Here is a 27580-nt window from a genome sequence, read left to right as displayed (position 1 = left end):
AACATCTCCGTTTTCATATAGAAAGTTGTCTTACATAGAAACTAGATACAGGAGGATGATCACTATAACCGAACTAAAAATTTTAACAGTAATGTCAAAGCACCAATTTTCTTTAAGATTTCTTTAAAATGTATTTTCATATTGGGTTCTTATTCTAGCTTGAATCATTTGTATCCATATAAGATATATATCTTTCCTTCTCTAAAATTATTGTGTTAGAGTTTCATCAATTCTATGACTTTACCGCTATGCCTTGTCAAATAATACATTATTTGAAGTATGTGTGTTTTTCAAAAAGCCAAAAGTACTCTTAAATTTGCTACAATATACTGATATCCTAAATGGAAACTCTTTGTAATCCTGGGACTGTATAAACACTTCCTTGATTTAACCAGCCCTTAAAAATTTAATTAAAACATTTCAAATGATATGACTAAAAAATTGTGGATCTGGCAATCATCAGTTTGTTCTTCATTTTGATAGATCTGATTCTGGTTTTTGGTTATTCATTTGTTTTGTCTTTTAGATTCCACATATAAGTGAACTGGGGTTGGGAGAACGGGCAAAATAGGTGAAGGGGCGTGGGAGAAACAGGCTTCCAGTCATGGAATGAGTAAATCATGGGAATAAAAGTTACAGCACAGGGAATACAATCAATAATACTGTAACAGTGTTGAATGGTGATGGCCAGTACTACCCTTGTGTGAGCATAGCGTAACATATAGAATTGAATCACAATGTTGTATACCTGAAGCTAATGGAACATTTTGTATTAACTATAAGAAAATACATTAAAAAAAAAAGATATTTTGGATCATGTCCTTTATAGAAACTGAGCTGATCCATATATTTTTTACTATTATTGAATCAGCACTGAAGATTCTAGGTTATTATTCAATTACTGTAAAAGTCAAAATAAAGCTTTATTTAATTCTCGGTTCTGTAATAAAATTTCATTTAAAAAGTCATGCCAACTAAATATATTCTCAATATTTTTATCAACAGGGTAAACGTAACTCCACATTTATATGGGTTGGCTAACTAAACCCTACTTTTATATCATCATTCAAAGATATCCAAAATACACTTTTCCTTTATTGCTAAAATGTCATTAAGGGACCAAAAGGAAATAAGTCAAACAGCATAAAGTCATATGTTGTTTCCTATCCATTTAGCAAAGTTTTTGAAGCTATATTTATGAGTTTAAAATTAAGAATGGGATATTTTTCTCCTAGAAGACAACCAGTTGATTTTTTGAAAGGCTTTCTCATTTCATCTCAAATTTACCAACATCTTACAATAATACTGAATTTGAATAAATATTTCAGCAGAATGTTGTAGAAAGACACTGCTTATTTTGACTTATATGGGAATATAACATAGGCCACAGAGACTCAAATTTTATTTAACTGTTTTTCAAGTAAATTTAAAAATAGTCACCTAAGTTGTACCAGACATCCATCTCTCCACTCAGGGTCCTCACTTCTACAATTGTTTGTCCCAAAAAATCATCTGACTCCTTTTTGAAATGTTGCTTGACTCTGGATTTAATGTCATCATCTTCATCCCACACTCTGACTTTGATTCGATCTGTGGAGTTATGGCACTCACTGAAAATAAATGTGGATACGTTAACAACCATTGGTAACTGCTCTAAGTGGCATTTGATGTTAGCAACTCCTTTTAAATCTGTCTAATCCAGAAAGGTGTAGTAGATTATCTAAGAAATGAGATTTCCCACTGACCCATTCCATCTAGAGGATGTTACAGGTGTCAGGGACATCAAAAAATGTTGCATTAGTTAAGCAATGTTCCTAAGGGGTAATACCCTATTCAAACATATTTCCTTTAACTGAACCAGATGCAATCAAATATGGGTCAAACATATTTAGTGTATTTTCTCTTTGATATATTTCTTATTTGCAATGGTTTTCTAGAAAAACACAGCCATTCTCAGAAAATCCTGTACCATCCATGTAAAGTTAATGTTACTTCTATGGATGTCGCAGATTATAAATGACAATACAGTTATGTGCTTATACTTAGTAAACTATAAATCCCAGTAAGTATAAGATACTGTTAAATCAATTAGAGTTAGAGAAAAACCCTTCTGTTTTTAAGAATAAACTGCACACTTGAATCCATTTTTCATTTCAAGGTTTCTTCCACCTACTCTTGTTGAACCCACACGTATGATGTTATTATTGCCCACACATATTATGGTGTTTCCTGACCCTATACACTGTATATACTCTTCCCTATGCTTCTCTACCTGCCAACCAATCATTCTTTAAGCACTGGGTCGTCGCCTGTTCGTTCTTTCTTTCTTTCTTTCTTTCTTTTTTTTTGTAGCTAGTTAGGATAGTAGCTAGTTCTTTTTTTGTAGTACTCAGGATGATCAAGGATGAGTTCCAATTTGCTCTGCACATGCATTTACTCTAGCATAAGGATCTCCAACATGGGGTCAGTGGAGAAAGTGGATGAAATAGGGTCAGCCTAGATGTTCATCATCAGATAATGATAAGGAGCATCAAAACCATATAAAGAACTTATAAAACTGAATACCCCCCAAAACCCCCAAATAATCTAGCTAAACAATAGGCAGAAGACACGAATGGACATTTTTCCAAAGAAGACCTATAAAAGGCTAACAGACACATGAAAAGATGTTCAACATCACTCATCATCAAGGAAATACAAATAAAAACTATGATCATATAGTTGGCACCTCACACCAGTCAGAATGGCTAAAATTAACAACCCAGGAAACAACAGATGTTGGTGAGGATGTGGTAAAAGGGGAACCCTCTTACACTGTTGGTGGGAATGCAAGCTAGTGCAGTCACTCTGCAAAAGAGTACGAAGGTTCCTCAGGAAGTTAAAAGTAGAACTATCTTCGATCCAGCAACTGCACTTGCAGAAGAATGGAACTAAATTGGACCACTCTCTTACACCATACAGAAAAATAAATTCGAAATGGATGAAAGACCTGAATGTGAGACAGGAATCCATCCATCCAATTAGAGAAGAACAGAGATAGCAACTACTTTGACCTCAGCCATAGCAACTTCTTGTTAGACAGTGTCTCCAGAGGCAAGGGAAACAAAAGCAAAAATGAACTACTGAGACTTCATTAGGCTAAAAAGCTTGTTGCACAGTAAAGGAAACAATCAACAAAAGTAAAAGGCAACCTACACAGAATGGGAGAAGATATTCACAAATGAAATATCAGATAAAGGGCTAGTATCCAAAATTTATAAAGAACTTCTCAAACTCAACACCACTCCCCAAAATAAATACAGTTAAGAGATGGGCAGAAAACATGAATAGACATTTCTCCAAAGACAATATCCAAATGGCTAAAAGACACATGAAAAAATCCTCAGTGTCACTTGACATCAGGGAAATATGAATCAAAACCACAATGAGATACCACCTCTCACCAGTCAAAAGGCTAAAATTAACAAATCAGGAAACAAGAGATGTTGATGAGGATGTAGAGAAATGGGAACCCTTTTACAGTGTTGGTGGGAAATTAAATTGCACCCACTCTGGAAAACAGAAATAGCCTATGACCCAATGATTACACTACTAGGTATTTAGCTAAAGGATACAAACATAGTGATTCAAAGAGGCACACGCCCCCCAGTGTTTATAGCAGCAAGGTCTACAATAACCAAAAGATGGAAAAAGCCTAGATATTCATCATCAGATAATGGATAAAGAAGATATGATAATGGAATATTACTTAGCCATCAATAAGAATGAAATCTTACCATTTGCAATGATGTGGCTGGAACTAGAGGGTATTATGATAAACAACATAAGTCAGAGAAAGACAAATATCATGTGATTTCACTCGTACGTGAAATTTAAGAAGCAAAACAGAAGAACATAGGGGAAGGGAATGAATAATGAAGTAAGATTAAAAAAATAGGGAGGGAGGCAAACCATAAGACACTTTTAACTATAGAGAACAAACTGAGGGTTGCTAGAGGGGAGGTAGGTAGGCGAATGGTGTAATCGGATGATGGGCATTAAGGAGGACACTTGACATAATGAGCACTGAGTGTTATATGTACTGATGACTCACTAAATTCTGTCCCAGAAACGAATACTACACTATATGTAAATTAAATTGAATTTGAATTAAAAAATTAAAACAAAAACAAAAAAGAGTGGACTACCAGATGATCCAGCAACTACACTACTAGGTATTTACCCAAAGGATACAAAAATGCTGATTCAAAGGAGCACAGCACTCCAATGCTTACAGCAGCATTATCAACAACAGCCAAATTATGGAAAGAGCCCACATGTCCATCAGCTGATGAATGGATAAAGATGATGTGGCACATATATATAATGGAATATTTCTCAGCCATTAAAAAAGACTGAAATTTTCAACAATGGGGATTGAGCTGGAGTTATCATGCTAAGCAAAATAAGTCAGACAGAGAAAGACAAATACTATATGATTTCATTCATATGTGGAATTTAAGGAACAAAATAGATAAATATAGGGGGGAAAGAGGCAAATGAGAAAATAAGCTCTTAACTATAGAGAACAACTAAGGTTTGCTGGAGGGGAGGAGAGTCTGGAATGGGCTAAATGGGCGATGGGGGAGCGTATTTAGGAGGGCACTTGTCAGGAGCACTGAACATTGTAAAAGTGATGAATCACAACTTCGACCACTGAAACTAATATTACACGATATATTAACTAACTGGAATTTATACAACTTGAAAGAAGAAAAAATAATAAAGTAATTTCACCTTTATTTTCCTTCAATTATGAACATAAACAATAAACCACAGCTATACTATGAGTACCTGAAAAATTTTGTCACCAATAAAACCAAGATATTTACATGTAACATTATCATTGTTAGGAAATTTGTATTATTTGTAACTATCATTTACTGTACTGAAAGTATTCTTCAAAGTAACTTATTTTCTCTTCAATTCTATGTAATTTATGTTAGGAATTTACAAATAAATGATTTTGAAAAGCATCCATCGTTCTCACCAGATTGCCAAATGGATTCATGGCATAAAAAATACTTAAGAACTGGGGTGCCTGGGTGGCTCAGTGGGTTAAAGCCTCTGCCTTCGGCTCGGGTCATGATCCCAGGGTCCTGGAATCGAGCCCCACATCGGGCTCTCTGCTCAGCGGGGAGCCTGCTTCCTCTTCTCTCTCTGCCTGCCTCTCTGCCTACTTGTGCTCTCTGTCAAATAAATAAATAAATCTTTTAAAAAAGTACTTAAGAACTATTGACAGAGTTCTCTCTCTCCCATTAACCTACAGGCAAGATCATACAGCACATTTAAGAATAAAACTTGCCGTATGACATGGCGATGTGAAAAATAAGCCCCACTATTTCTAGAGCTTTCTACATAGAACATTTTGGCAATTTCTGGGTTTTTGTTTTTTGTTTTGGGTTTTTTTTTGCTATAAATATTTAGGCGCACTAGTGGCTTAGGTTGGGGAAGGCCCAGGATTTGGATACCTTACCATCTACTAGACAGCTTGCATGATTTGAAATGATGCAAAGACATTAATAAAGATGCTAAATGAATTGAAAATCACCTCAGTTTGGGACTTACTTTTTTTTACATATAAACACTGACTCTTTTGCTTATTTTAAGGCATAGAAATTTCTTAGAAAACAGCTAGAGTCTAAAGCACTAATCAAAGGAAAATTTTGTTGTTACTGCTCAGAACTATACCAAGAGCCGTTTCCCACTTTGAGGAATTATATTACCAATGTCCAAATCGCTTGAAGTATCTGGATCAAAGTATTTGTATCAGTCTGTACTTGAGATAGTCACAAATATGCCAACATATGAAAGCACGTAACTACTAAATTATGTATTCCAAGGTAGTTGTATTTTACTCTTATATGCTAAAATACATATTAGAATAGATTATATTAAACATTTTTTTTTCTTTTGGAACATCATGCTCATTTTTTTTAAAAAATTACATTGATAGATGAAAATACATATTATTTTGTTTTAGCATAAAAAAGTCATCATAAATTACTTTATATAAAAGGGGTCATTAGGTCTAATAGGGTTTGAGAACTACTAACTACTTCTACCTGACTTCGTCTCTATGAATCTGTTTATAAAATGGGGTTAATGATACCAGTCTTAAAAGATATTTATAGAAATTAACTGAAATAATATCTTACAGCAGCTAGTACAGTGACAGACACTTAAGTATTTGATCTATAGTAGTCATTAATATAATGTCCTCATTTTGTAAGTTATTTTTGAAGGTAGGATCTAGGTTTATTAATATCTCTATTCTTAACATAGTTTCTGGCATGCATTTCACATTCACAAAATGTTCATTAAGAAATCTGCAAAGTTTTACCTCAAAAAATTCCCTTTATTATATTTGAAGGAAAAATAATGTCATTCTAGAAATACCATGTATATTAGAGAAATTCTCCAATCTTGATATCTAGTTTACTATTAAAATGTGGTGGAAATAGTAGGGAAGGAAAAATGACTAGTCAATGATACTGTATCCATTACAGCAAAAGAAACCACTTCCTGCCAAGGACTGTGGTTAGAATAGATGACAGCACAGCTGTCTCCTATTTAATTCAGAATTCCAAAGATAACATACCTGAAGTTATAGTAGTGAGAGTATTGAGATAGAGAAATTTTTGGCATTAACCCAAAATTTATATTAAAAATAGCTCCGATTTTAATTTCTTTGCTATCTAAAATTTAAAAATCAACATAGAAACAAAAAACCCAGCTCTCAGCTCATTTGTGCCATTCTTAGAAAAGTGAAAGAAAGCCTAGAATATCAATCAAAATAGTTATCATTGCCATCAACTCAAAATGCAAAATATTACAAAAACAGAAATAAATCCTTTTTGTCACCTTTTGATAAAATAAATCATCAGAGTTCATGTACATCCTGGGAGACAGACATGTAAAAAAATTTTACCTGCAAATAACAGGTGCAATAAATAGCAAACTCTAGATAACAAAGACTGGTAAATATTTCTAGCATCTATTATTTAACAAAATCAAAATATCCTGTTTCATTTTTAAGAATAAGTATTTGAGGCCCAAGCTTTTGTCATGAATTTAAGGTAAAGATTTCTAGCTTTACACAAAGACACACACACACACACACACACACACACACACGTGCATATACACCCACAAACAGTAAATAATAATCCATATAAAACATTATTATTATATATAAGATATACATACATGTATTCTAACTTTTTCTTGTACATAATTCATAACTGTATATGCATATATACACATTGCGTGTTTCTGTATGTGCATATATCAAATAGAGAGGTAATACTGCAATATCTCTTTTCAAATTCCTATTAGAAATAATTTCTCTGTACCAGATGGAAGCACACCTTCCAAATACCTGTTCACATTTCCATTATTTTCTTCATTAATTTGGTTTGTACTTTTTGTTATTGTACCTCAAGAGTTCACCATTCCCTCACCCATAAACCCTTCTGCTCATCCACTCACATAATAGTTATTTTGGGGGCACCTATTAATGTACAGACACAGTCGAGTCTTTGGTTAGATAATTCAACCGACCATAGTCTTCCTTCTTTAATGTCAAAATAAACTGCATGTGATATTAATGGATTCAGAACAAACATAATCAATGACATGCCCTAGTTCTTGTGATTTTGCTGAAAGGAATTTGAATATCTCTCTATTTCTCATTGATTCTTTTTCATTTCTTAATTAAAATTTTAAATTTAGAATAATTACATATTTAGAGAAAAGCTGTAAAGAGAATACAGAGAGTCCCCATATGTCCCCCAGCTAGATTTCTCTATTATTAACATCTTCTATTGCTAACATGGGTTCTGGGTTTTGTTTTTTTGTTTTTTGTTTTTTTCTCATAAGGACATGCCAGTTCCTACTTTATCTTTCCCAAAGAGCTTTTTGTAAATAATACTTAAAAATAAACAATGTTTGCTATTATGTTTCAAGTTTAAGCTGTCAGAAACTTACATTTTTTCATCTCTGTAAAGACAATTGTGGGACTGCTCTTGTGAATACTGAAAATGACATGAGGATTTTGCGATGCGTATAAAACAGGAGATTTAGGGCGCCTGGGTAACTCATTGGATTAAGCCTCTACCTTCAGCTCCCGTCATGATCTCAGGGTCCTGGGATGGAGCCCCGCATCAGGCTCTCTGCTCAGCAGGAAACCTGCTCCCCGCTCCCCCACCTGCCTCTCAGCCTACTTGTGATCTCTGTCAAATAAATACATAAAATCTTAAAAAAACAAAAACAGAAATGCACAGGAGATTTAGTTCATGGTAGAGCAGTAGAGAATCATCACATATAGACGCTCAGCCTCTCTGAACACTCCCCTTCCATTTTGGCTATAGGCCTCCTTATATTCCTCAACTTCCCAAGACTGAAGCTAGATAACTCTCATTCCTAGATTCCTTTGTAGTGACAGCCCAGATATCTGACCTACATTCAAGCAAGGTCTGAACCCAAAATTAAACCAAGTGAAGCAGTGGTTTTATTCTGAGAATTTGCTCATTTGACCATAGTGGTGGTGGAGCCTTTAGTATTTTGATGAAAGTTTCTGGTATTTAGTCTTGAGGATCAAAAATATTAATGAAGGAAATGTGGTTTTCTCCAAAGAAACCCTATGATGGGGGCCTGGGGGGGCTCAGTCAGTTAAGGGCCTGCCTTCAGCTCAGGTCATGATCCCAGGGTCCTGGGATCGAGTTCAGCATCGGATTCCCTGCTTAGGAGGAAGCCTGCCTGTCCCTCTCACTCTGCCTACTGCTCTTCCTGCTTGTGCTCTCTGCCTAATAAATAAATAAACAAAATCTGAAGAAGAAGAAGAAGAAGAAGAGGGAGGAGGAAGAGGAGGAGGAGGAGAAACAACAACCCAGTGATGTAATTGGATATTGTTTCTCTACAGCGGCTTCAAAGGCAGGTACTCTGACCTCTCCAAAAAGTCTTGAGCAACCTAACAGTAAATAATCTTTTTCTGTCTGAGACTAATTAGAACAAACCCTAGTTCATTTGCAACTAAGAATATTGATGAATGTAGCAACTTTGAAACAATGAAGGGGGCTTTAATAACAGGATATTGTTATACTTGGAACTGACTGGAAGACAAGATGGGAGCAGCCAGTGAAGATTTTACAAGCTTTGTCTGCAAAGCCAATTCATTGCCAAATACAATAGCAGAACAGCTGGTCAAACTGTTGCTTGTTATACCTTGCAACTCTGAGCACATGCCAAGCAAAGCTTTTCTATGATGTGAATGGTTTGAATAAAATTTAGAATGTTGCCACATGTTTATTAAGTTTGGCTACTTTCAAAAATGCACTACAGGGGAGATGTACTCAGACTAAATCCAGACAGTCTGTAAGCAGAGATGCAAGGGAGCACAGCTATGCCCAAAGAGGCTCACCCTGCTTGTGTCCTGCAATATAAATTGACTGAGAATATAATAATTTGGAACCCTACAAGTTCGAGAAGAACCAGCTGCTTCTGTATATTAAAAAAAAAAAAAAAGTGTAATTTACATGTAACAAGCAAGGGTTTCTAAGTGCCACTTCAAAAAGAAAATTGTAGCTGCTGGGCTTTTCAAATGGTTTCCTTCAGGAAATCTGAGTGACAATGAAGGGAATTCTGCGCCAAAGATAAAATCAGTGGTGTTGCTTTCATTCTCACCTTGGCATGCTTACTATTTTGCAGAAGTTGAGACAGCAACCATCAGGTCAAAAGAAAGAAAGAAGAGCAGAGGAGCCGCCAGCGAAGAGTTAAAGTTTGGTGGCTAAAGAGTTAAAGGTTTATGTGGTTACTCGTAAAATTGTCTTAAAACCCATCTCCTGGAATCTTGGTAAATTTTCCAGGGAACAGTATTGTCCAATGTGCCTCAGGCTGGCTACAGTTGTACTTAAAATACTTAAAATAAATGCTTTTCTTTCCTTCTTTTTTTTTAATTGAGAGAGAAAGGGAGAGAGAGAATCCCAAGCAGGTTCCATGTCCAATGTGTGAACCCCATGTGGGCCTTGATCTGACAACACTGAGATCATGAGCCAAAATCAAGTCAGGTGCTTAACTAACGACACAGGTTAGTGTGGTTAGTTAGTTAGCGCAGGTCCCCTGCAAATGCCTTAGTCTTATGCTGCTGCTTATCCTCCTCCTTCTCATCAAATAAGGAATGCTTCACTAATTTGTTTGTTACCCTAATATGGGGGCCATGCTAATCTCCTCTGTATTTTTCTGAAATGAATAGAGGTCCTGCAAAGTGAGTCCCTTTTAATTATTTTTATAGCCTTCTTTCATCTGCTTTTGTTTTCCAGAGTACCTGCTTATAGCGTAGGCACTGACAAATTGGGCAAGGAAGGTCTCCTCAGATGGAGAACCAAGGACCTGGAGGAAAAATGGATAAAAGAAATTCATCCGGAAAGCACAAGGGCCTGCCAGATTGGTTAGCCAAGTAACTACTCCTGCTACCAGGGTCAGAAAGGCCTGAGTGTACCTGTCTAGAAGGAGTCTGTCTTTGCTAATGTACCAAAAGTGGTCATGTCTTTCCCACTTTCCCAATTACTGAATGAGACTTTAAAATTGCTGTTACCCTATCTTCTTCTCTCATTACAATAACACACTGGGCATTTTGGAGGAAAATGACATAAGTCCCAGGGTCACAAGGAACCAAACACGGAGCTGAGGCAGAGACTACCCAAAGATCACAGACTTCAGGCTAAATGCAGTAACTGGATAAAATTTTGGGACTGTATACCTTGCAAGAAAGAGGATGAATTCTTTTTATTTATATTAGAGATAGAATGATTTTATATAAACATTGAGTAATCAGTGAGGTGGGAGGCAGCTGACATTATGAATATATTTATTCAACAACCTTTCAACCTCTCCTTTTCCTTTTCCACTTTTATGCAGTATCTCACCCTTCCTTTTAACCAGAGATGACCACTTAACATAGTTCTGACAATCAGATATATGCTAAAGTCTTCTGGTCTTCTCTCTTATGTGTTCTTCTTTTACATATTGAAGAACACATAAGAGAGAAGACCAGAAGACTTTAGCATATATCTGATTGTCAGAACTATGTTAAGTGGTCATCTCTGGTTAAAAGGAAGGGTGAGATACTGCATAAAAGTGGAAAAGGAAAAGGAGAGGTTGAAAGGTTGTTGAATAAATATATTCATAATGTCAGCTGCCTCCCACCTCACTGATTACTCAATGTTTATATAAAATCATTCTATCTCTAATATGAATATGTGCATATAGAACAGCTTTCATTATAGATGTTAAAATAGGAAAATGGAATAATTTGGTGGAATAATTCAGTTACTCTGCTAGACCTCAAATGCCTATACCTATAATTCTTATTGAATGAAACAGCTTTTTATTAATCTAGAACTGTGGCATAATGTGACAGGGAATGAAATTCTAATAAAATCAAGTAGGAAAATAATAAACTACAAAGTTCATTTTTCTTGATCTTATACAAGCAAATATAGTTCTCAACTATTTAATATGTGTTTCATAAACCCTGACTTTTATGAAAATACCAAGATTTTCATTTCAGGTGGGAAAAGATAGGCTCACATAGGAAACAGAATCTGGCAGCAAGAGAAATACCCTTTCATGTAAGAAAAAAAATTCTGTCACATTTAATAGAAAAGCAAAAAACATAGTCCCATTAAATCCTCCTCTACTAGACCATATCCAACCAGGTTAATTAGCTAGCGAAGGTTTCTGGTTTAGTTTACCAGTTTGTGAATTTGGCTTTTTTTTTTTTCTAAATCAGTAGAGAATAAATATTTTACTACATAAACACATGATAAATAAAATAAATATTGTTAGAGCCATTTGCTTTGTAGTTTTCCTTTAACTAAAAATAATTCCCTTCTTAAGGAATGATTCATATGTCTACTTTTACATTTTTATAATTATTGAAGACTGGTTTTGTTTCCACAGGAATAAGATATTTTATTTCTTCCCAAATTAAAGGAACACATTTCCCCCTCTAGACTCAGGATTTTTGTGTGTGTCTGTGTTTTGGTTTTAATTTGCAGGTACTGTATCTCTATCGAGCCATCACTATTTGGCCAAATTTTCTTTATTGGCAGCTATCCAAATGACTAATTTCTTTGTAATTATTTATTTCAACTTTGCAAATTGTCTCAATGCAAGTATTTTTAGATTTAGAGTTTCCTGGAGAAGGCTCAACAATACCTATCTCCAATGATTAAAGCCAAAAACAAAACAACAAAACAAAAATAAAACCCAGCCCTTCCCCAAGTTATCAGAGTTTAACCCATTCTGAGAAAAGTTGCTTTACATTGAGAGATGTCCATGAATTTCATAGAGACCATAAAGCCTGAATTTGATGGGAAGAAGGAAGCCCTTGACCAAGCAATCACACTGTGATGGGAAGTCCTCACTAATGCAGGGCATTAACAAACAGTGGTCTGAAGAATGAAAACTGCACCTGGGGCGGCGCTAGATCTAAGGAAGTGAGTAAAATATTCTCCGCCTGGCAACTCTGTCAGGAAAAAACCCAATGGGAAGTGGTGTTACATTAAAAATCACGTATATTAAAATTATATAAAATTACAGCCACACATTTTAAGTGCAGCAAATGAGAATTCTATATTTTAAATGGTATTATACCAGGTTTGGTTAACAGAAACATTAATAAGGGAGATTACATATGAATAAATGTGTGTGTGTGTGTGTGTGTGTTTCCATTGAAACAAGCTATAAGGGTATGTATCGAAATGTAGGTGGCAGAATTAGTAAACATTTGTAATTTATTCTTCATATTTATCTGGTACAATCAACAAAAGTGTATTTTAAAATATCTAGTAATTATAAATAATCCCACTTCAACTCGGGCTTCAAGGAAAAATATGGAGAAAATCAGCAACCAGAAACCAGCAAGAGCCATCCTGAGGCAAAGCAGCAGCAGCTTTTAAACAGTAATTAAATTCTCTAGTTACAGCTTAATTCTTTAATCTCTGACCCACCAAATGGAAATACTGTGAGACACTCAGTGTTCATATTTCCTTTTAGTGATTTATTATGAATTACATAACCCACTTTCATTGCCATATTGATGTCTCATTTGTTCCTGAATTAAGATCCCAACCCTATTACCTTTTAATTCTATTACAGTAGATGAACAGACTCTAAGTTCAAAACCCAGGGACAGTGCACAGCAACTATTCCCACCTGCATTATCAAGGACAATTTAGTTATGGGTATCAGGATCAAAAAACAGTCCCCAATATTTCACTTTTAAGTTTTCCTGAGGTTTTTCTTTTTTAGTAATTGGGCATTGTAGATGCATCCTGTAAGCCGATTACAAAGAAGATGATAAAAATAAGAACAAGAAATCAATTATATTATTAGCAGCCCTTTTTTTTTTCTTATTCTAATCTAATTTCTTTCTTTCTTTTTTTTTTTTTAGTTTTATTTTTTTCAGTGTCCCAAGATTCATTGTTTATGCACCACACCCAGTGCTCCATGCAATATGTGTGCTCCTTAATACCTACCACCAGGTTCACTCGTTATTAGTAGCACTTTTGAAGAAGGGCAGGAGGTGGAGAGGCATTCATGCCCTAGCTGAAAGAAGCCCTTGTAGTGTAACAGATCACAGAACCAAAGGGCAAAGTAATACCTTATAAGATGGACCCATCTGTCTGCCCCAGCTTCGAGCCCCACTGTGAGATCATGAATACCTCAATGTTTTATATTCTATCTTTGTTATCTAGTATTATCTTCACAGATGCTAATGTTGCAGAATAAAATGATTTTAATAGCTGTCTTAAGAATTTTTAAATGCTATTAAAATATTAGCATTAATCAGAATTGATTAATGTTAAGATAACAGAGGTAAAAAACCTTTAGACAAATACTTTGGTGTCCATCTTGCTGTGAAGAGAGAGGCCACTTATGAAGACTGAGTTAGAAGATCTATATGCTATCACTTATACGTGGAGACTAAAAGAACAAACTAGTAAAAAGAAAGTAAAATGGTGACTATCTGGAGCTGGGGTTGGGAGAATGAGAGAGATTCTATTTAAGGGTACACACCTGCTGTTAGTAGATACAGAAACCCTGGAGTGCTAAACGCACAGCACTTCAGAAACAGATAACATTATAATAATCATCTAATACGCTGAGAGACTGGATCTTAATTATTCCCACCACAAACAAAGAAATAATTATGTGACACGTGAGAGGCACTATTGCTATAATATTACAATATATAAATGTATCAAATTAACGCCGAATTCCTATAATGCTATACCTCAAATAGATTTCGAGTAAAAATAGCAGGTAGAAAACTGGAGGACCAAATGGCTCTCTCATGTGTAAGAGCATGAGCTGTGTAAGAGCATGTATTAGACGCGATGGGCGTGGTTTCTAATCACCATTTCTTTGGTCACCATGTATTTTTCCAATGCAGACACGTTGTTCATTGTCTTTCTTAGGATAAGGATTTCTTTTCTCTCTTTCTCTATTTGATGAACACTTCCCTATATTTCAAGACCCAGAGAAAATATCAAGTCCGAATGAAACTCCCCTGCTTTGTTTTTGTTTTTATTGTTTCTCATGTTTCAATCCCTATCCCTGTAGAGCAAATAGATATTCAAAATTGCTTACTAAAAAAAAAAAAAAAAAAAAAAAAAAAATAACAGGGTTCCTTTTGCTCCACCTTCTCAACAACATTTATTTCTTATCTTTTTATTTGTCATTCTGACAGGTTGACAGGTGCAAGATATATCTCATTGTTCATTGTGGTTTTTTTTTCCTTTTGAAGGCATATACATATATGTGTGTGTGTGTGTGTGTGTATATATATATATATATATATAAATTTTTAAGTTCAATTAGCCAACATATAGTATATCATTAGTTTCAGATATAGTATTTAGCAATCTATCAGTTGTGTATTGTAGTTTTGATTTACATTTCCTGGTGATTAGTGTTGCTAAGCACCTTTTTTTGTGTCTGTTGGCCATTTGTATAACTTCTTTGGGAAAAAAATGCCCATTCATGTACTCTGCCTATTTTTTTTAACATAACTGTTAGTGGGGATATTTTGGTATTGAGTTTTATAAATTCTTTACTTATTTTGCATATTAACCCGTTATCAGATACATCATTTGCAAATATCTTCTCCTATTAAGTAGGTTGCTTTTGTTGATTGTTTCCTTTGCTATGCAAAAGCTTTCTATTTTGTGTTGGCAAGATGTGGAGGAAAAAGGAACCCTTGTGTACTGCTGGTGGGAATGTAAATCAGTACAGCTCTGTGGAAAACAATACAGAGGTTCCTCAAAAAATCAAAAACAGAAATACCATATGATCCAATAATTCTACTACTGGGTATGTACACAAAGAAAACAAATGCAAATTCAAAAAGATATATGCCCCCACTGTTTACTTAAGTATTATTTATAATAGCCAAGATATGGAAACAGCCTAAGTGTCCACTGATAGATGAATGGATAAAGAAGACATACATGTACACAAAAAATATTACATAGTCCTATAGAAGGATGAGATCATGCCATTGGAGGCAACATGGATGGATGTAGAGGTTATTATGCTAAGTGAAATAAATCAGACTAAGGAAGACAAATACCTTGTGTTTTTAGCATATGTAGAATCTAAAAAACAAAGAATAAACAGTAAGAATCAGGCATATAAATACAGATGATTTATATGATGGCTGCTAAAGGAAAGGAGTGTGGAAAGATAGGCAAATGATGAGGAGGAGTTACAGAATGAATAAGCCTAAGCCATAGGAATAAAAGGTACAGGACAGGAAATAGAGTTAATAATATTATAGCATGGTACAGTGACACATGGTAGCCACACTTCTGGTGAGCATAGCGTAATACATACAGTTGTTGAATCACTATGACGTATACCTGAAATTAATGTAACATTGTGTGTCAACTATCCTTAAATAAACAAAATAAAAATAAATATTACAGTAAGAATAATCATACTCTTCTTTTTTGTTGCTCATTAAATATTACAATTACACATGTTCTAATTAGTGACATAATGAGGTACCTGAAATTAAACCATTTGTTTGAAATCAGAAATAAACTCTACTTTGGATTTGTGTTTGGCATTTATTTGACATTTGAATAAAGACATTATCTTCCTAAGTCTGACTCTCAGTGGTAACATGCGTTTTTTTTTTTTTTTTCTTAAACTTACTTGTTGATCCATGAAATAAAGAAGCTGTATGCCAATGACCTCTAAAGCAAAATTTAACTATAAAGAGCCTGGAACACTGCATGTTGCCAAGGTTTACAGTGGTCCTATTGTAGGGCGATATTCCAAGATGTGATTTATTGAAGTTATGCCATTTTTTAAAAAAAGGTTTTATTTATTTGTTTGAAAGACAGAGATCACAAGTAGGCAGAGAGGCAAGCAGAGAGAGAGGAGGAAGCAGGCTCCCCGCTGAGCAAGGAGCTGGATGGGGACTCAATCCCAGGACCCTGAGATCATGACCTGAGCCAAAGGCAGAGGCTTTAACCCACTGAGCCACCCAGGTGCCCTGCCATTTTCTTTAAAAAAAAAAAAAAAATTCATTTATTTGAGAGAGAGAGAGAACACAAATGGGGTGAGGGGGCAGAGGAAGAGGGAGAAGATGACTGCCTGCCGAGCAGGGAGCCAGATGCTGGGCTCAATCAGGCGGATATTTAATGCACTGAGCCACCGAGGAGCCCCGAAGTTATGCCATTTTCATTTTACTTTCAAAAGCAAGTTGTATGAGGTCTGATGGAGTAATACAACAGGCTTGGAAAAACATCTGACTGATTCAAATTTCATTTGAGCCACTTACGAGCAGCATGACTTTGGACAAATTATGCAGTTACATTGAGTCTCCATGTCTAATCTATAAAACTAGAATATCAATAATTATCATTTTTTAAAGATTTTATTTATTTGACAGAGAGATAGAGAGAGAGCACAAGTAAGCAGAGAGGCAGGCAGAGGGTGAGAGAGAAACAGGCTCTCCTCTAAGCAGGATTCCCCGGACCCTGGAATCATGACCTGAGGTGAAGGCAGCCACTTATCCCACTGAGCCACCCAGGCGCCCCAATAATTATCATTTAAAGATATTTACGTATGTAACACTTAGAAGGGTACTGGCTACTTAGTAGGTTTTTAATTATAGCTAACTAATGTAGTTAATTCTATCACTCAAACATACACATATCATTTGCCCTTAACAGTAAAGAACAAGTTACTGAAGATATAAGAAATAGGAAAAATTTTAATTAGTCTAGTTATCAAAACAGGAAATTGATTAAATAATTGATGAATACTAATGCGATAAAATCTCAATCAGTTATTAAAAATACCGTTTGAGGTGAGGGTTTATTTGGGGGTTCTCTATTCTGTTCCATTAATCCATATGTCTGCCTTTATGAAAATGTCATACCATTTTCCTTACTGTAGCTTTGTAGTTTTTTTGGTCTTGTTTTACAAATGTCTGAGCATATGGTATATTGTTGTTGACTAGAGGTATGATGTTGTGGAGCAGATGTGTAGAACTTACTTCTCTTGCTTAATTGAAACTTTGTGCCTGCTGATTACTACCTTGCCAATTCAACCTCTCCCCAGCACCTGGAAACCACCATTCCAGGGTGTGATTCTACAGATAGGACTCTTTTCGATACTTCATTTAAGTGGAATCATGCAAAGTTTGTCTTTCTGTGACTGACTTATTTCACTTTGTATATATGCCTTCAAAGTTCATCCATGTCGGTGCATACTGCAGAATTTCCTTCTTTTGTAAGACTGAATGATATTCCATCGTATCTATATAGCACATCTTTATTCATTCATCTATTGATGGACATATCTGTAGTTTCCACATCTTGGCTACTACCAATAATGCTGCAGTGAACATGGTCTTTGAGAGTCTGATTTCAATATTTTTTTTTAAGGGAAACACCCAGAAGTGGGATTTTTGAGATCATATGATAGTTTTATTCTCAATTTGTTATGAAAATTCCACACTGTTCTCCATAATGGCTGCCCTGTTTTACATTCCCACCAACTGTGTTCAAAGATTCACAGACAAGAGTGCCAAGTCTAACGATGAGACAAGATAGATAGGAACTTGGACCACAGAGAGGGAATCCCATCCAACTGGAGCTTGAATCTTGGAGGAGACTCAGACAAGGGTGGTGCTGTCCAAGCCGAGAGAGAAGTAAAGAAACACTATGGCTTCCCCTGGCCTCCCACCTCTGACCTTATATCCAAGGGTCTCCTCACAACTAAACCTACTGAGCAACAAAATTTGGGAAATGTAACTTTCGGAATTTAGTTCCTTGAGATGCAGAGCACACTGCAGAAACTTCAGGGACTAAATGGAAGAGCAAACAGGCCGGCACTTAAGCCAAAGTGCCCTAGAGAGATATGTAAAACTATATTCTTAGCTAGAAGTACTTCAGTGGTTCTCATTCTTATTCCTTTCAGCATTTCTTTGACATTCCCTGAGAGGACTTAGCATTTGCATCTTGAGAGATAAAACTCCTGGGCTAAAAGCATTTTTTCTAATTTTACTTCAAGAAAAGAACTGATAAATAATAAACATTTTTGTACGAGGTAGCGTGAGTGGTTTGCAAAGAAAATTATGGTACAAAAATGCTTTAGAAAAAAATAATAGAGCTTTATAAATGTAACCATTTCATTATCACTAATGTTCTACAGTCTTCTTCACAAGTAGACAGATGTTTTACAGACTTTAAGATTGAGCACCCCTATATCAATTTTCACTGCAATGAATGCAATTCATGTTATTATATATTTGTATTCAGTGCATTCCTTATTCAATGTCATTGTCAATATTATAATGCAAACATTGTTTACTATTAGTATTTACTTCTGAAAGATTTGACACATTATTTTCTCCATATAAGTGTATCTAATTTGAAATGTTACAAATGCAGGATTATACTACACATAAAATTTGGTATCTGGACTTTTAAATTTAATATATCATGTACAGGCAGACATACACACGATTACATTCTTGTAAGTGACATGACATACTGCATTATATGGATGTGCCCTAAATTATTCAGTTTATGCTCCCCCTACTGGAGATAGTAGATGGGCATTGGGTAGTTTCCATTTATTGTTACAGCACTACACAGAACACCTTGTATGTACAAACTACTTCAATTTGACAAATTATTAAAAGTGGATTTTCTAGTTTGGAAGGCATCTGTATTAATCACATACACATCTGCATATAGCAAACATAAATCACATCTGCATTACTGAAATATCCTCCAGAAAGCATGCATGTGCTTACCCCTGTAACTCTCTATACTCTCACAAATACTGAGTATTAGCACATTTAAATCTTTGCTAATCAGATAGGTGAAATCTACTTTTCGTATTATGTTTAGGGGACATACTTGTTATACATTAAATGAAATGTGTATATATAATATATGTGCAGTATATTCCTCCTTCCCATACTAGTCCACCTGAAAAGGAGGAAAAAAAAGAAAGAAAACAAAAACTAAAGAAAAGTACCTTTTTCCACCCCACTTTCCCCTTCTCCTGCCCCCCCTGCCTGTCAAAGAGATCTTTCAAGAGATTCTGACTACTTCTGGCCACAGAAAAATGGTTCAACTAAATAGCCAGAATTTATCTCTGAGAAGAGAACAGAATTAGTCACCATTAGTTTCTATGGCACCTAATTTGCCCCCACTCTTTGTTAGAAAAGAAGAGCTGCTAAACTCCCAAGAAACTTTAAAGCAATGATGGAAATGTCAGTAACAAGCTACAGTTTCAACAACTGCCTGATCAGACTTTATCTGAACACCACACTTGGCAGAAGCAACAACTACAAAGGTAAAAGCTATTAACTAACAGCCTTCTCATTCCAAATATGAGCAACACAGGACAGCTTATAGAAGACTTCTGCAGTCATCACCAATGAATTGCTAAAGAAGAGAAGAAATGTTAAGAAATCTTACACTAACTAGCTTTTCCACTTAAACCTAAGCTTTAATCAATTATCGGAAAGGAATAACTTCATTTAAGGACCCATATATAGTTACATGGGTTATACTTTAGTCCTCTCTGGAATCCTTCAGAGCTGGATAATACAGAAAATGCCAAGAGATGGAATCCAGGGATGCCTGGATGGCTCATTTGATTAAGCTGCTGCCTTCGGCTCAGGTCATGATCCCAGTGTCCTGGAATCGAGTCCCACATCTGGCTCCCTGCTCAGCAGGAAGCCTGCTTCTTTCCCTGCCTCTGCCTGCTTGTGCATTCTCTCTCTCTCTCTGACAAATAAATAAATAAAATCTTTAAATATATATATATTTATATATTAATATATCTAAATATATATAATATATATTAAAAAGAGAGAGAGGGAGAAAGAGACAGAATCTAAAAAGGGGGAAAAAAAAGCCACTGCACAAACAAAACACTTGACAGCATCTATGAATATTTTGGCATCTACATGAGCTAACCCTTATCACTAAAATGAAAACCAAGTGTCTTGAAACTTTAAGTTGAATCTATGTAATTAGGAACAGCTAGAAGAAAAATTTAGCCAAATATTTGCTTGTTTTTGAACTTCCAAAAATTTGAGTAATAAATACAAAACTGTACACACACAGTTTAAGTTAACAGAAAAAGTGCAAAAAACCCCACTACCAACCAGATAAAAAGTTAAGACTGTTTATTCAGATGAAATTTTAAAAAGAGGATATTACTTTAAATTGAATCATATGAAGTTGACATTTCTCTAGGTCAGCAGAGTTGAATATCAACAATTTCATATGACTCAACCTAGTAATAACCAGCTTTTCATAATCAAGTTTTGTTTGTACCCTAGTTTATACCGGCATGAACAAGAAATTCCATTTGGGGGATGCCTGGGTGGCTCAGTCCATTAAGCATCTGCTTTCGGCTCAGGTCATGATCTCAGGGTCCTGGATTCAAGCTCCACATCAGCTCCCTGCTCAGTGGGGACCCTGCTTCTCCCTCTCTTCCCCATTGTTCTATTTCTCCCATGCTATCTCGCTCCCTCTCAAAATAAATAATAAATAAATAAATAAATAAATAAATAAATAAAATCTTAAAAAAGAGATTAAGTACCAAGTAGTTTAACAGTGAAGTTGAGAAACCCATGGAGATCTTCAAGATTTACTAAATTTGACTGATTTGACCTGTGTTTTATCTTTAGTTCTGTGTGGACAGAATGAAAAAGGATGACACGATCTAGTCATAGTAAAAGCTCAAGGATCACTTTCACTGCTTATTTCAGTGCTTTAACCAAATCAAAACACCTTTTGTCCTTTTCCTTCCTTCAAGTCCGACTCTAATCAAAAGTAGCAAAGTTTGTCAGGTGGAGACATAACTGGAAAAAAAAAAAAAGCCTATCATGAAGATTAAAGTCATTTGTAGAATTTTCATCAGGCAGGAAAACAGACACCACAGAAGCTAATAAAGCACTAAATGTTCGAGTTCACCAAATGATGCTCAAGCGGCATACACAGAGAAGAAAGTTCTTTGGAATTCTTATGGGGAAAAAAATGGCATTGAAAGAATAGCAAGAAGGGAGAAATCAGTGTTAATCAATACTGGAAATGAAAAATAAAGTTTGTAAAAGACACTTTCATAGGTAAGCAATTAAACTTGGAAATTATCATTTGAAAATAATTCTGTATATTTTTAGGCTTATTTTGTACCTGACATTATTTTAGGAGGGTCTCTCCCTCAAATAGCTCAAAACAGGTGGGAAGACAACCCTAATGTACATTAAAGACATGAAAATCATTATGGACCAAAATAAAAGTGATCTAAAATGCTGTATAACTACTGGGGGAAAAAAAAAAATCGGTGGAAATAGATGTGCCTAAGATGTCACATTCTTTTGAGTAATGACTTACTATATAGCAATCAATAAGCTCTGAAACATTTACAATGGTATTATGTACTAATTGGCCCCTCCAGAAACCTCTAGTGAGAGTGTCAAGGCGGCAGACCCTGGGGTTTTGGCTGCAGAACCTGAAACTTCAGGAAAGTCTGAGACTCCTTTTTTTCAGCTGTAAATGGAAAGATACAACTGCAGATGACACTGAATTTCTTCTAGAACTTAAATGCCGTTAGATGTGTAGAACACTTGAATGATAAACTGCCAGATCGCGAGGGTGACAGTGACAGAGGTCATGGACATCACCCCTGTTGTGGTCCTCATCACCACCACCAAACTCCTCCTCCTAGAAGAACAGTTTTGTATCATGAATTTGTAGCATGTAAATGCATCATTAATGTAGTACTGTTAGTAGAGTGATGGGATTAATGTTTGTCAGTGACTTTTTACTTAGTTAACTGAAGTATAACCAGCATACAATTATCTGTATATATTTAAACTGTGCAATTTACCAGGTCTGAGCACACATATTCACCCATGTAACTACCACCACAATCTGTATAATTAACATATCCATCACTTCCAGACGTTTTCTTAGACTTCTTGTAATCACTTTCTCTTATCCTTTCCCTGTCCTACTCCCCAGGCAACCACTGATCCGACGTCTTACATTTTAGTTCACTATTGGTTTTTCTATAATTTTATATAAATGGAATCAAACTGTACACTTTAAACCCTTCACTTAGTTAGCTTGAGATCTATTCATGTTGTGTACACCATTTGCTTTTAGTATTCTGCATGTGTCACAATTTGCCTATCAAATGTCACAGCATTTGGGTGTTTAGTCTTTATCTATTACAAAGCAATCTGCTATAAATACCTGTGTGTATAAATCTTCATACAAGTACATTTTCTTTTTAAGAAACCAGTGGTTTACTCAAGCGGTTGTACCGTCTTATATTCTCACCTGCCATAGAGTTCCCTGCCAAGAACTAGCAACAAAAGCATAAAGGTCTAAGGGAGACAACTGAAAGTATACTATTATAAAGGTTTTATACTGTGTGTGAAGTACAATATCATGCTAAGTTCACTGTGGTAATTTAAAGATATATACTATACACCCTAAAGCTACTACTAAAATAACAAAATGAGATACAACTCAAAGTAAATCAGATGTAATTGTAATAGTTGATTGGTCCAAGAAATAAATGCAGAGAACAAAAAAGAGACAACTCATCCTTCTACTAATTATGGAATGGTGTTTCATTGCAGTTTTGCCTTCCTGAATGATTAATGATATTGAACATATTTTCATATGTTACTTAGCTATCCATGTAAATGTTCTGTGAATTTCAAATTAATATATATTCTGTTGTTTTTGGGTGAAGTGTTCTTAGTAGCAGACCTACAAGCAATAAACGTATTTGTATCTTCTTATATTTAAAATGTATTTCTTGGAGTGCCTGGGTGGCTCAGGGGGTTAAAGCCTCTGCCTTCAGCTCAGGTCATGATCTCAGGGTCCTGGGATCGAGCCCCACATCAGGCTCTCTGCTCAGCAGGGAGCCTACTTCCTCCTCTCTCTTGGCCTGTCTGTCTGCCTGCTGGTGAGCTCTGTCTGTCAAATAAATAAATAAAAGTAAAAAATAAATAAATAGAATAAAATAAAATGGATTTCTCACAGGTTAGATATTGTTGGTCTTTGGGGGTTTTTTTTGTTCAATATTATAATCTCTGTCTTTTAAACCTGGTATTTAGATTTTTTACAATGAATGTGATCACTGACATATTGAAGTTTCTGTCTAACATCTTTACTATTTTTTTAATTTCCCCATTTTTTTTAACACACCTTTCCCTTTTTATTTTTTTCTATTTGGATTTATTATTATTTTTTAATTGAAATTGATCTATTTTGGTGAAGTATTAGCTATAATATTTTTGTTTTCTTTTTACTGGTTAGAGTTTATAGTACACATCTTTTATAGTAAACATCTTTAAATTACCATAATCTACAAACAATATGATATACTTTTATGTACAGTATAAGAATCTTACAATAGCATGTTTCTAGTTGTGTCCTCCAGACCTTTCTTCAATCATTTTGTTTTGATTATCACATAAGCAAGGACTAGTTGTTATTGTGTTTAAATATTGGGTAATCTTTCAAATAAATCAAAATAACTTAACTGTTCATTATATTTGTCAACGCAGTTAGTACTGCCAATGTTCTTCATTTCTTTTTATGCATTTATATAAACCTACATTTTTAATCTGGTATTACTTTTCCTCTGTATAAAGGACTTTCATTAGCATTTCTTATAGTACAGGTTGGAAGGAAAGGAATTCTTTTAGCTTATGTCTTAAATACCCTTTATTTTGGCTTAAAATTATTTTGTTAAAAAATTATTTTGTAGGGGCACCTGGGTGGCTCAGTGGGTTAAGGCCTTTGCCTTCGGCTCAGGTCATGATTCCAAAGTCCTAGGATCGAGCCCCACATGGGGCTCTCTGCTCAGCAGGGAGCTTGCTTTCCTTCCTCTCTCTGCCTGCCTCTCTGCCTACTTGTGATCTCTGTCAAATAAATAAAATCTTAAAAAAAATTATTTTGTAGCCTTTAATTTTGAAAAGCATTTTCCCTGGGTATAGAATTCAAGTTTGACAGTTTCTGTTTCAGTAATTTAAAGATGTTGTCCTCTTTATTATTGTTAATATCATTTCTTATGAAAAGCTGGCGGCCATCTTTATTTTTCTTACTCTGTATTAGTGTGTGTCTTTTTTCTCTGGAAGCTTTCAAGATTTTCTCTTCTTCCCTGGTTTTGAACAATATGATGATGATGTACCTGGGTGTAATTTTTTTTCCATTTTCTTATGCTTGAGGTTAAGCTTCTTGAGTCTATGTGCTGCCAATTTTGATTGAACTTGAAAAAAATTGGGTATTATCTACTCAAATATTTTATATTTTTTTCTGTACCCATTCTTCCCTTTTGTCCTTTAGAAGACTTCAATTACTTGGTTTGGGGTGCTTGAAGTGGTCTCATTGATCTATTTTTAAAAAATTGTCTGTGTTCCATATTTTTTCTATTATTATATCTTTATTAATCTTTTCTTCTGTGATATCCAATCTGTCATTCCTAATCAATGTGCTTTTCATTTTACATATTGTATGTTTCACTTCTAGAAGTTCAGTTTCAGCTTTTTTTTTTTCCCCCCAATAGCTTCCATATCTCTCCATTTAACCTTTTACTCATGTGGGGATTTTGTACGGATTTCTCCATGGTTCTCTTTGGGTGGCTGGTTTAACACATGGCAATAGTGGGTGCATGAAATAGTGTGGAAAGGACTTCACTGTGGTAAAAGAAGAAAATGAATCCTGCTTCTTTTATTTCACTTATTGGAAGAATTCTTCAGAAACATTCTATCGACCTCCCTGAGCTTTAGCTTTCTCATCTGTAAATAACAACAACAATGCTTTGTAAAGCACTATGGAGTTTTATACCTGTGATGGGAATTCAGTTACTGTAAATAGCTACACAAATTTCAGTGCCTATGAGATTTGCAATGATTTGAGTTTTAGACTTTCCTTCCTAGACATTTATATTTCTTCAACAAGGCACTTCCCTAGCTAGAATTTCTTTCACTCAGCCATCAAATATTAATATGCTTTTAAACACCCTTTATTTGTGGGGTGCCTGGGTGGTCACTGCATTAAGCATCTGCCTTCAGTTCTGGTCATGATCCCAGGGTCCAGGGATTGAGTCCCTCATCGGGCTCCTTGCTCATTGGACAGCCTGCTTCTTCTGCCTGCTGCTCCCTCTGCTTGTGCTCTCTCTTTCAAATAGATAAATTAAAAAAAAAAAAAAAAACTTTACTTAGAAATAACTAACTATCCTATTGTCAAGCCCAGCCACAATGAAAGCACCAGGCAGAATTGCCCATTTCCCCTAACATCTGGAGATTGGCTCCTCCCCCCCAGCTGATGATAGAAGCCTTAGCACCATCTCCACCCCAATTAGGAAACAAAAAAACCAAACAAACTGTGTAATGGGGAGCAATCATCTTTCATATTTACCTCAGTGTCTGGAGAACCTACAAGAGTGCCTCATGAATGAATTATTTCTCTAAAGATTATCAGCGTTGGTACTGGGGAAAAAAATAAAAACACCCAGAAAATTAGATTTTACACTTCATTTTTCTGGGCCAATGGAGATCTTCCAACTTTCAGTCTGGCTATATATAGGACTAGCATGTTGCTCTCCTTTTCCTGCCTTCAAAATGGTTGGTCCACACATGGAGTATGACCTAGAGGTGGAAGGATGAGCTAAACAGAGGTTGATTAGAATTGTATTTGGGTCTTGAAAACCCTTGACAGATCCAGATCATTACAGTGCCTTAACTAGATATATTCCACTCAGGGGTAACTGCTTGGACCTACGGGGCCAAATCAGTTACCAACACACCACTAGGACTTCCCTCCTCTCTGTTCCTCATACAAAGCACAACTGATGGATGTAAGGTGCTCTTACCACAGCCTGGTATTTCATAAAAATGAATTGGATTAATTGGTTAAAATGCAAAGAACCTTCCTGGCAGAAATCTGTGAATGCTAGAGTTGAAAGACATATGGTCACAGGACCGAGGCTATTATGGAACACACGGATATTGGTGATATGAACAGCTACTGATGATAATGTTTGATTGATAATGCAATCAAACCAGAGTACAGAGGAAAGTGGGAAGAAGAAAGAGCCATGGGTTGAGGGCAGGAGGGACCAAGTGATAGAAGAAAGAGAGGGAGGAGAAGTAAGAAGTAGAGATAGAGAGGGGCACCTGGGTGACTCAGTGGGTTAAAGCTTCTGCCTTCGGCTCAGGTCATGATGTCAGGGTCCTGGGATTGAGCCCCACATTGGGCTCTCTGCTCAGCAGGGAGCCTGCTTCCCCCTCTCTCTGCCTGCCTCTCTGCCTACTTGTGATCTCTGCCTGTCAAATAAATAAGTAAACTCTTAAAAAAAAAAAAAAAGGAAGTAGAGATAGAGAAAAACAGATACAGATGAACAAACTGTCAGAGAAAAATAGAGAGGAATCAAAGGACATAAAATGTCTGGCATTTTGTAGTTCCAACTTGCTTTTTCCTGGTTTCCTGCAAGGGCATTCTGTGTCCAAGTAAAAATCCCTTTTCCATGGTCCAATTTAAGTGTGAGGGTTTTTTTTTTTTTCTTCCCACTACTAAGCATCCTTACAGAATAGTCCTGATTGCCCCAAGGGTTTGTTGTTCGTAACCCAACTGCTTCCTCAAGATTTGGGGGATTGTGTTTGGATTCTATTTAATCCTCCGTTTGAAACGAAGTACAAGGCCTTCTGTTTCTTGGTCAGTGGAACATCACAAGCCATCTCCAAGCATCTGTCCTGATCTGAAAGCTTACGGTTTGTTGCCTGGCAAGAAATTCTCTTTGGGGACTCTAAGTTGAGTGAATTCAGCCCAGATCTCTTTCCACATACCTTTCCTCTCCTTACTACAAATCCCTTTGTTTCTGCAGTGAAGCAGTGATAGCATAAATGTATTCTATTGACTCTGTTGTGTGTGGATGGGTAATGGCTCAATCTCATTTACTAAGTGAAAGG

General features: G+C 35.6%; 1 protein-coding gene and 1 non-coding gene across 2 annotated transcripts in view; both read right to left on the bottom strand.

The window, feature by feature from the left end:
* Positions 1 to 27580, bottom strand: part of UNC13C (unc-13 homolog C) — a 612072-nt gene that overhangs the window by 307888 nt on the left and 276604 nt on the right. The window contains 1 exon segment of the mRNA XM_032342611.1: positions 1441 to 1610. Within this exon segment, the coding sequence (XP_032198502.1) occupies positions 1441 to 1610 (170 nt within the window).
* LOC116592173 lies at positions 10206 to 10311 on the bottom strand. The gene has a single exon (XR_004286354.1). It is a non-coding gene; the product is annotated as a U6 spliceosomal RNA (small nuclear RNA).

Source organism: Mustela erminea, chromosome 5 (assembly GCF_009829155.1).
Source record: "Mustela erminea isolate mMusErm1 chromosome 5, mMusErm1.Pri, whole genome shotgun sequence".
Lineage (NCBI taxonomy): Eukaryota > Metazoa > Chordata > Mammalia > Carnivora > Mustelidae > Mustela > Mustela erminea.
This window is presented reverse-complemented; position numbering and strand designations above follow the sequence as displayed.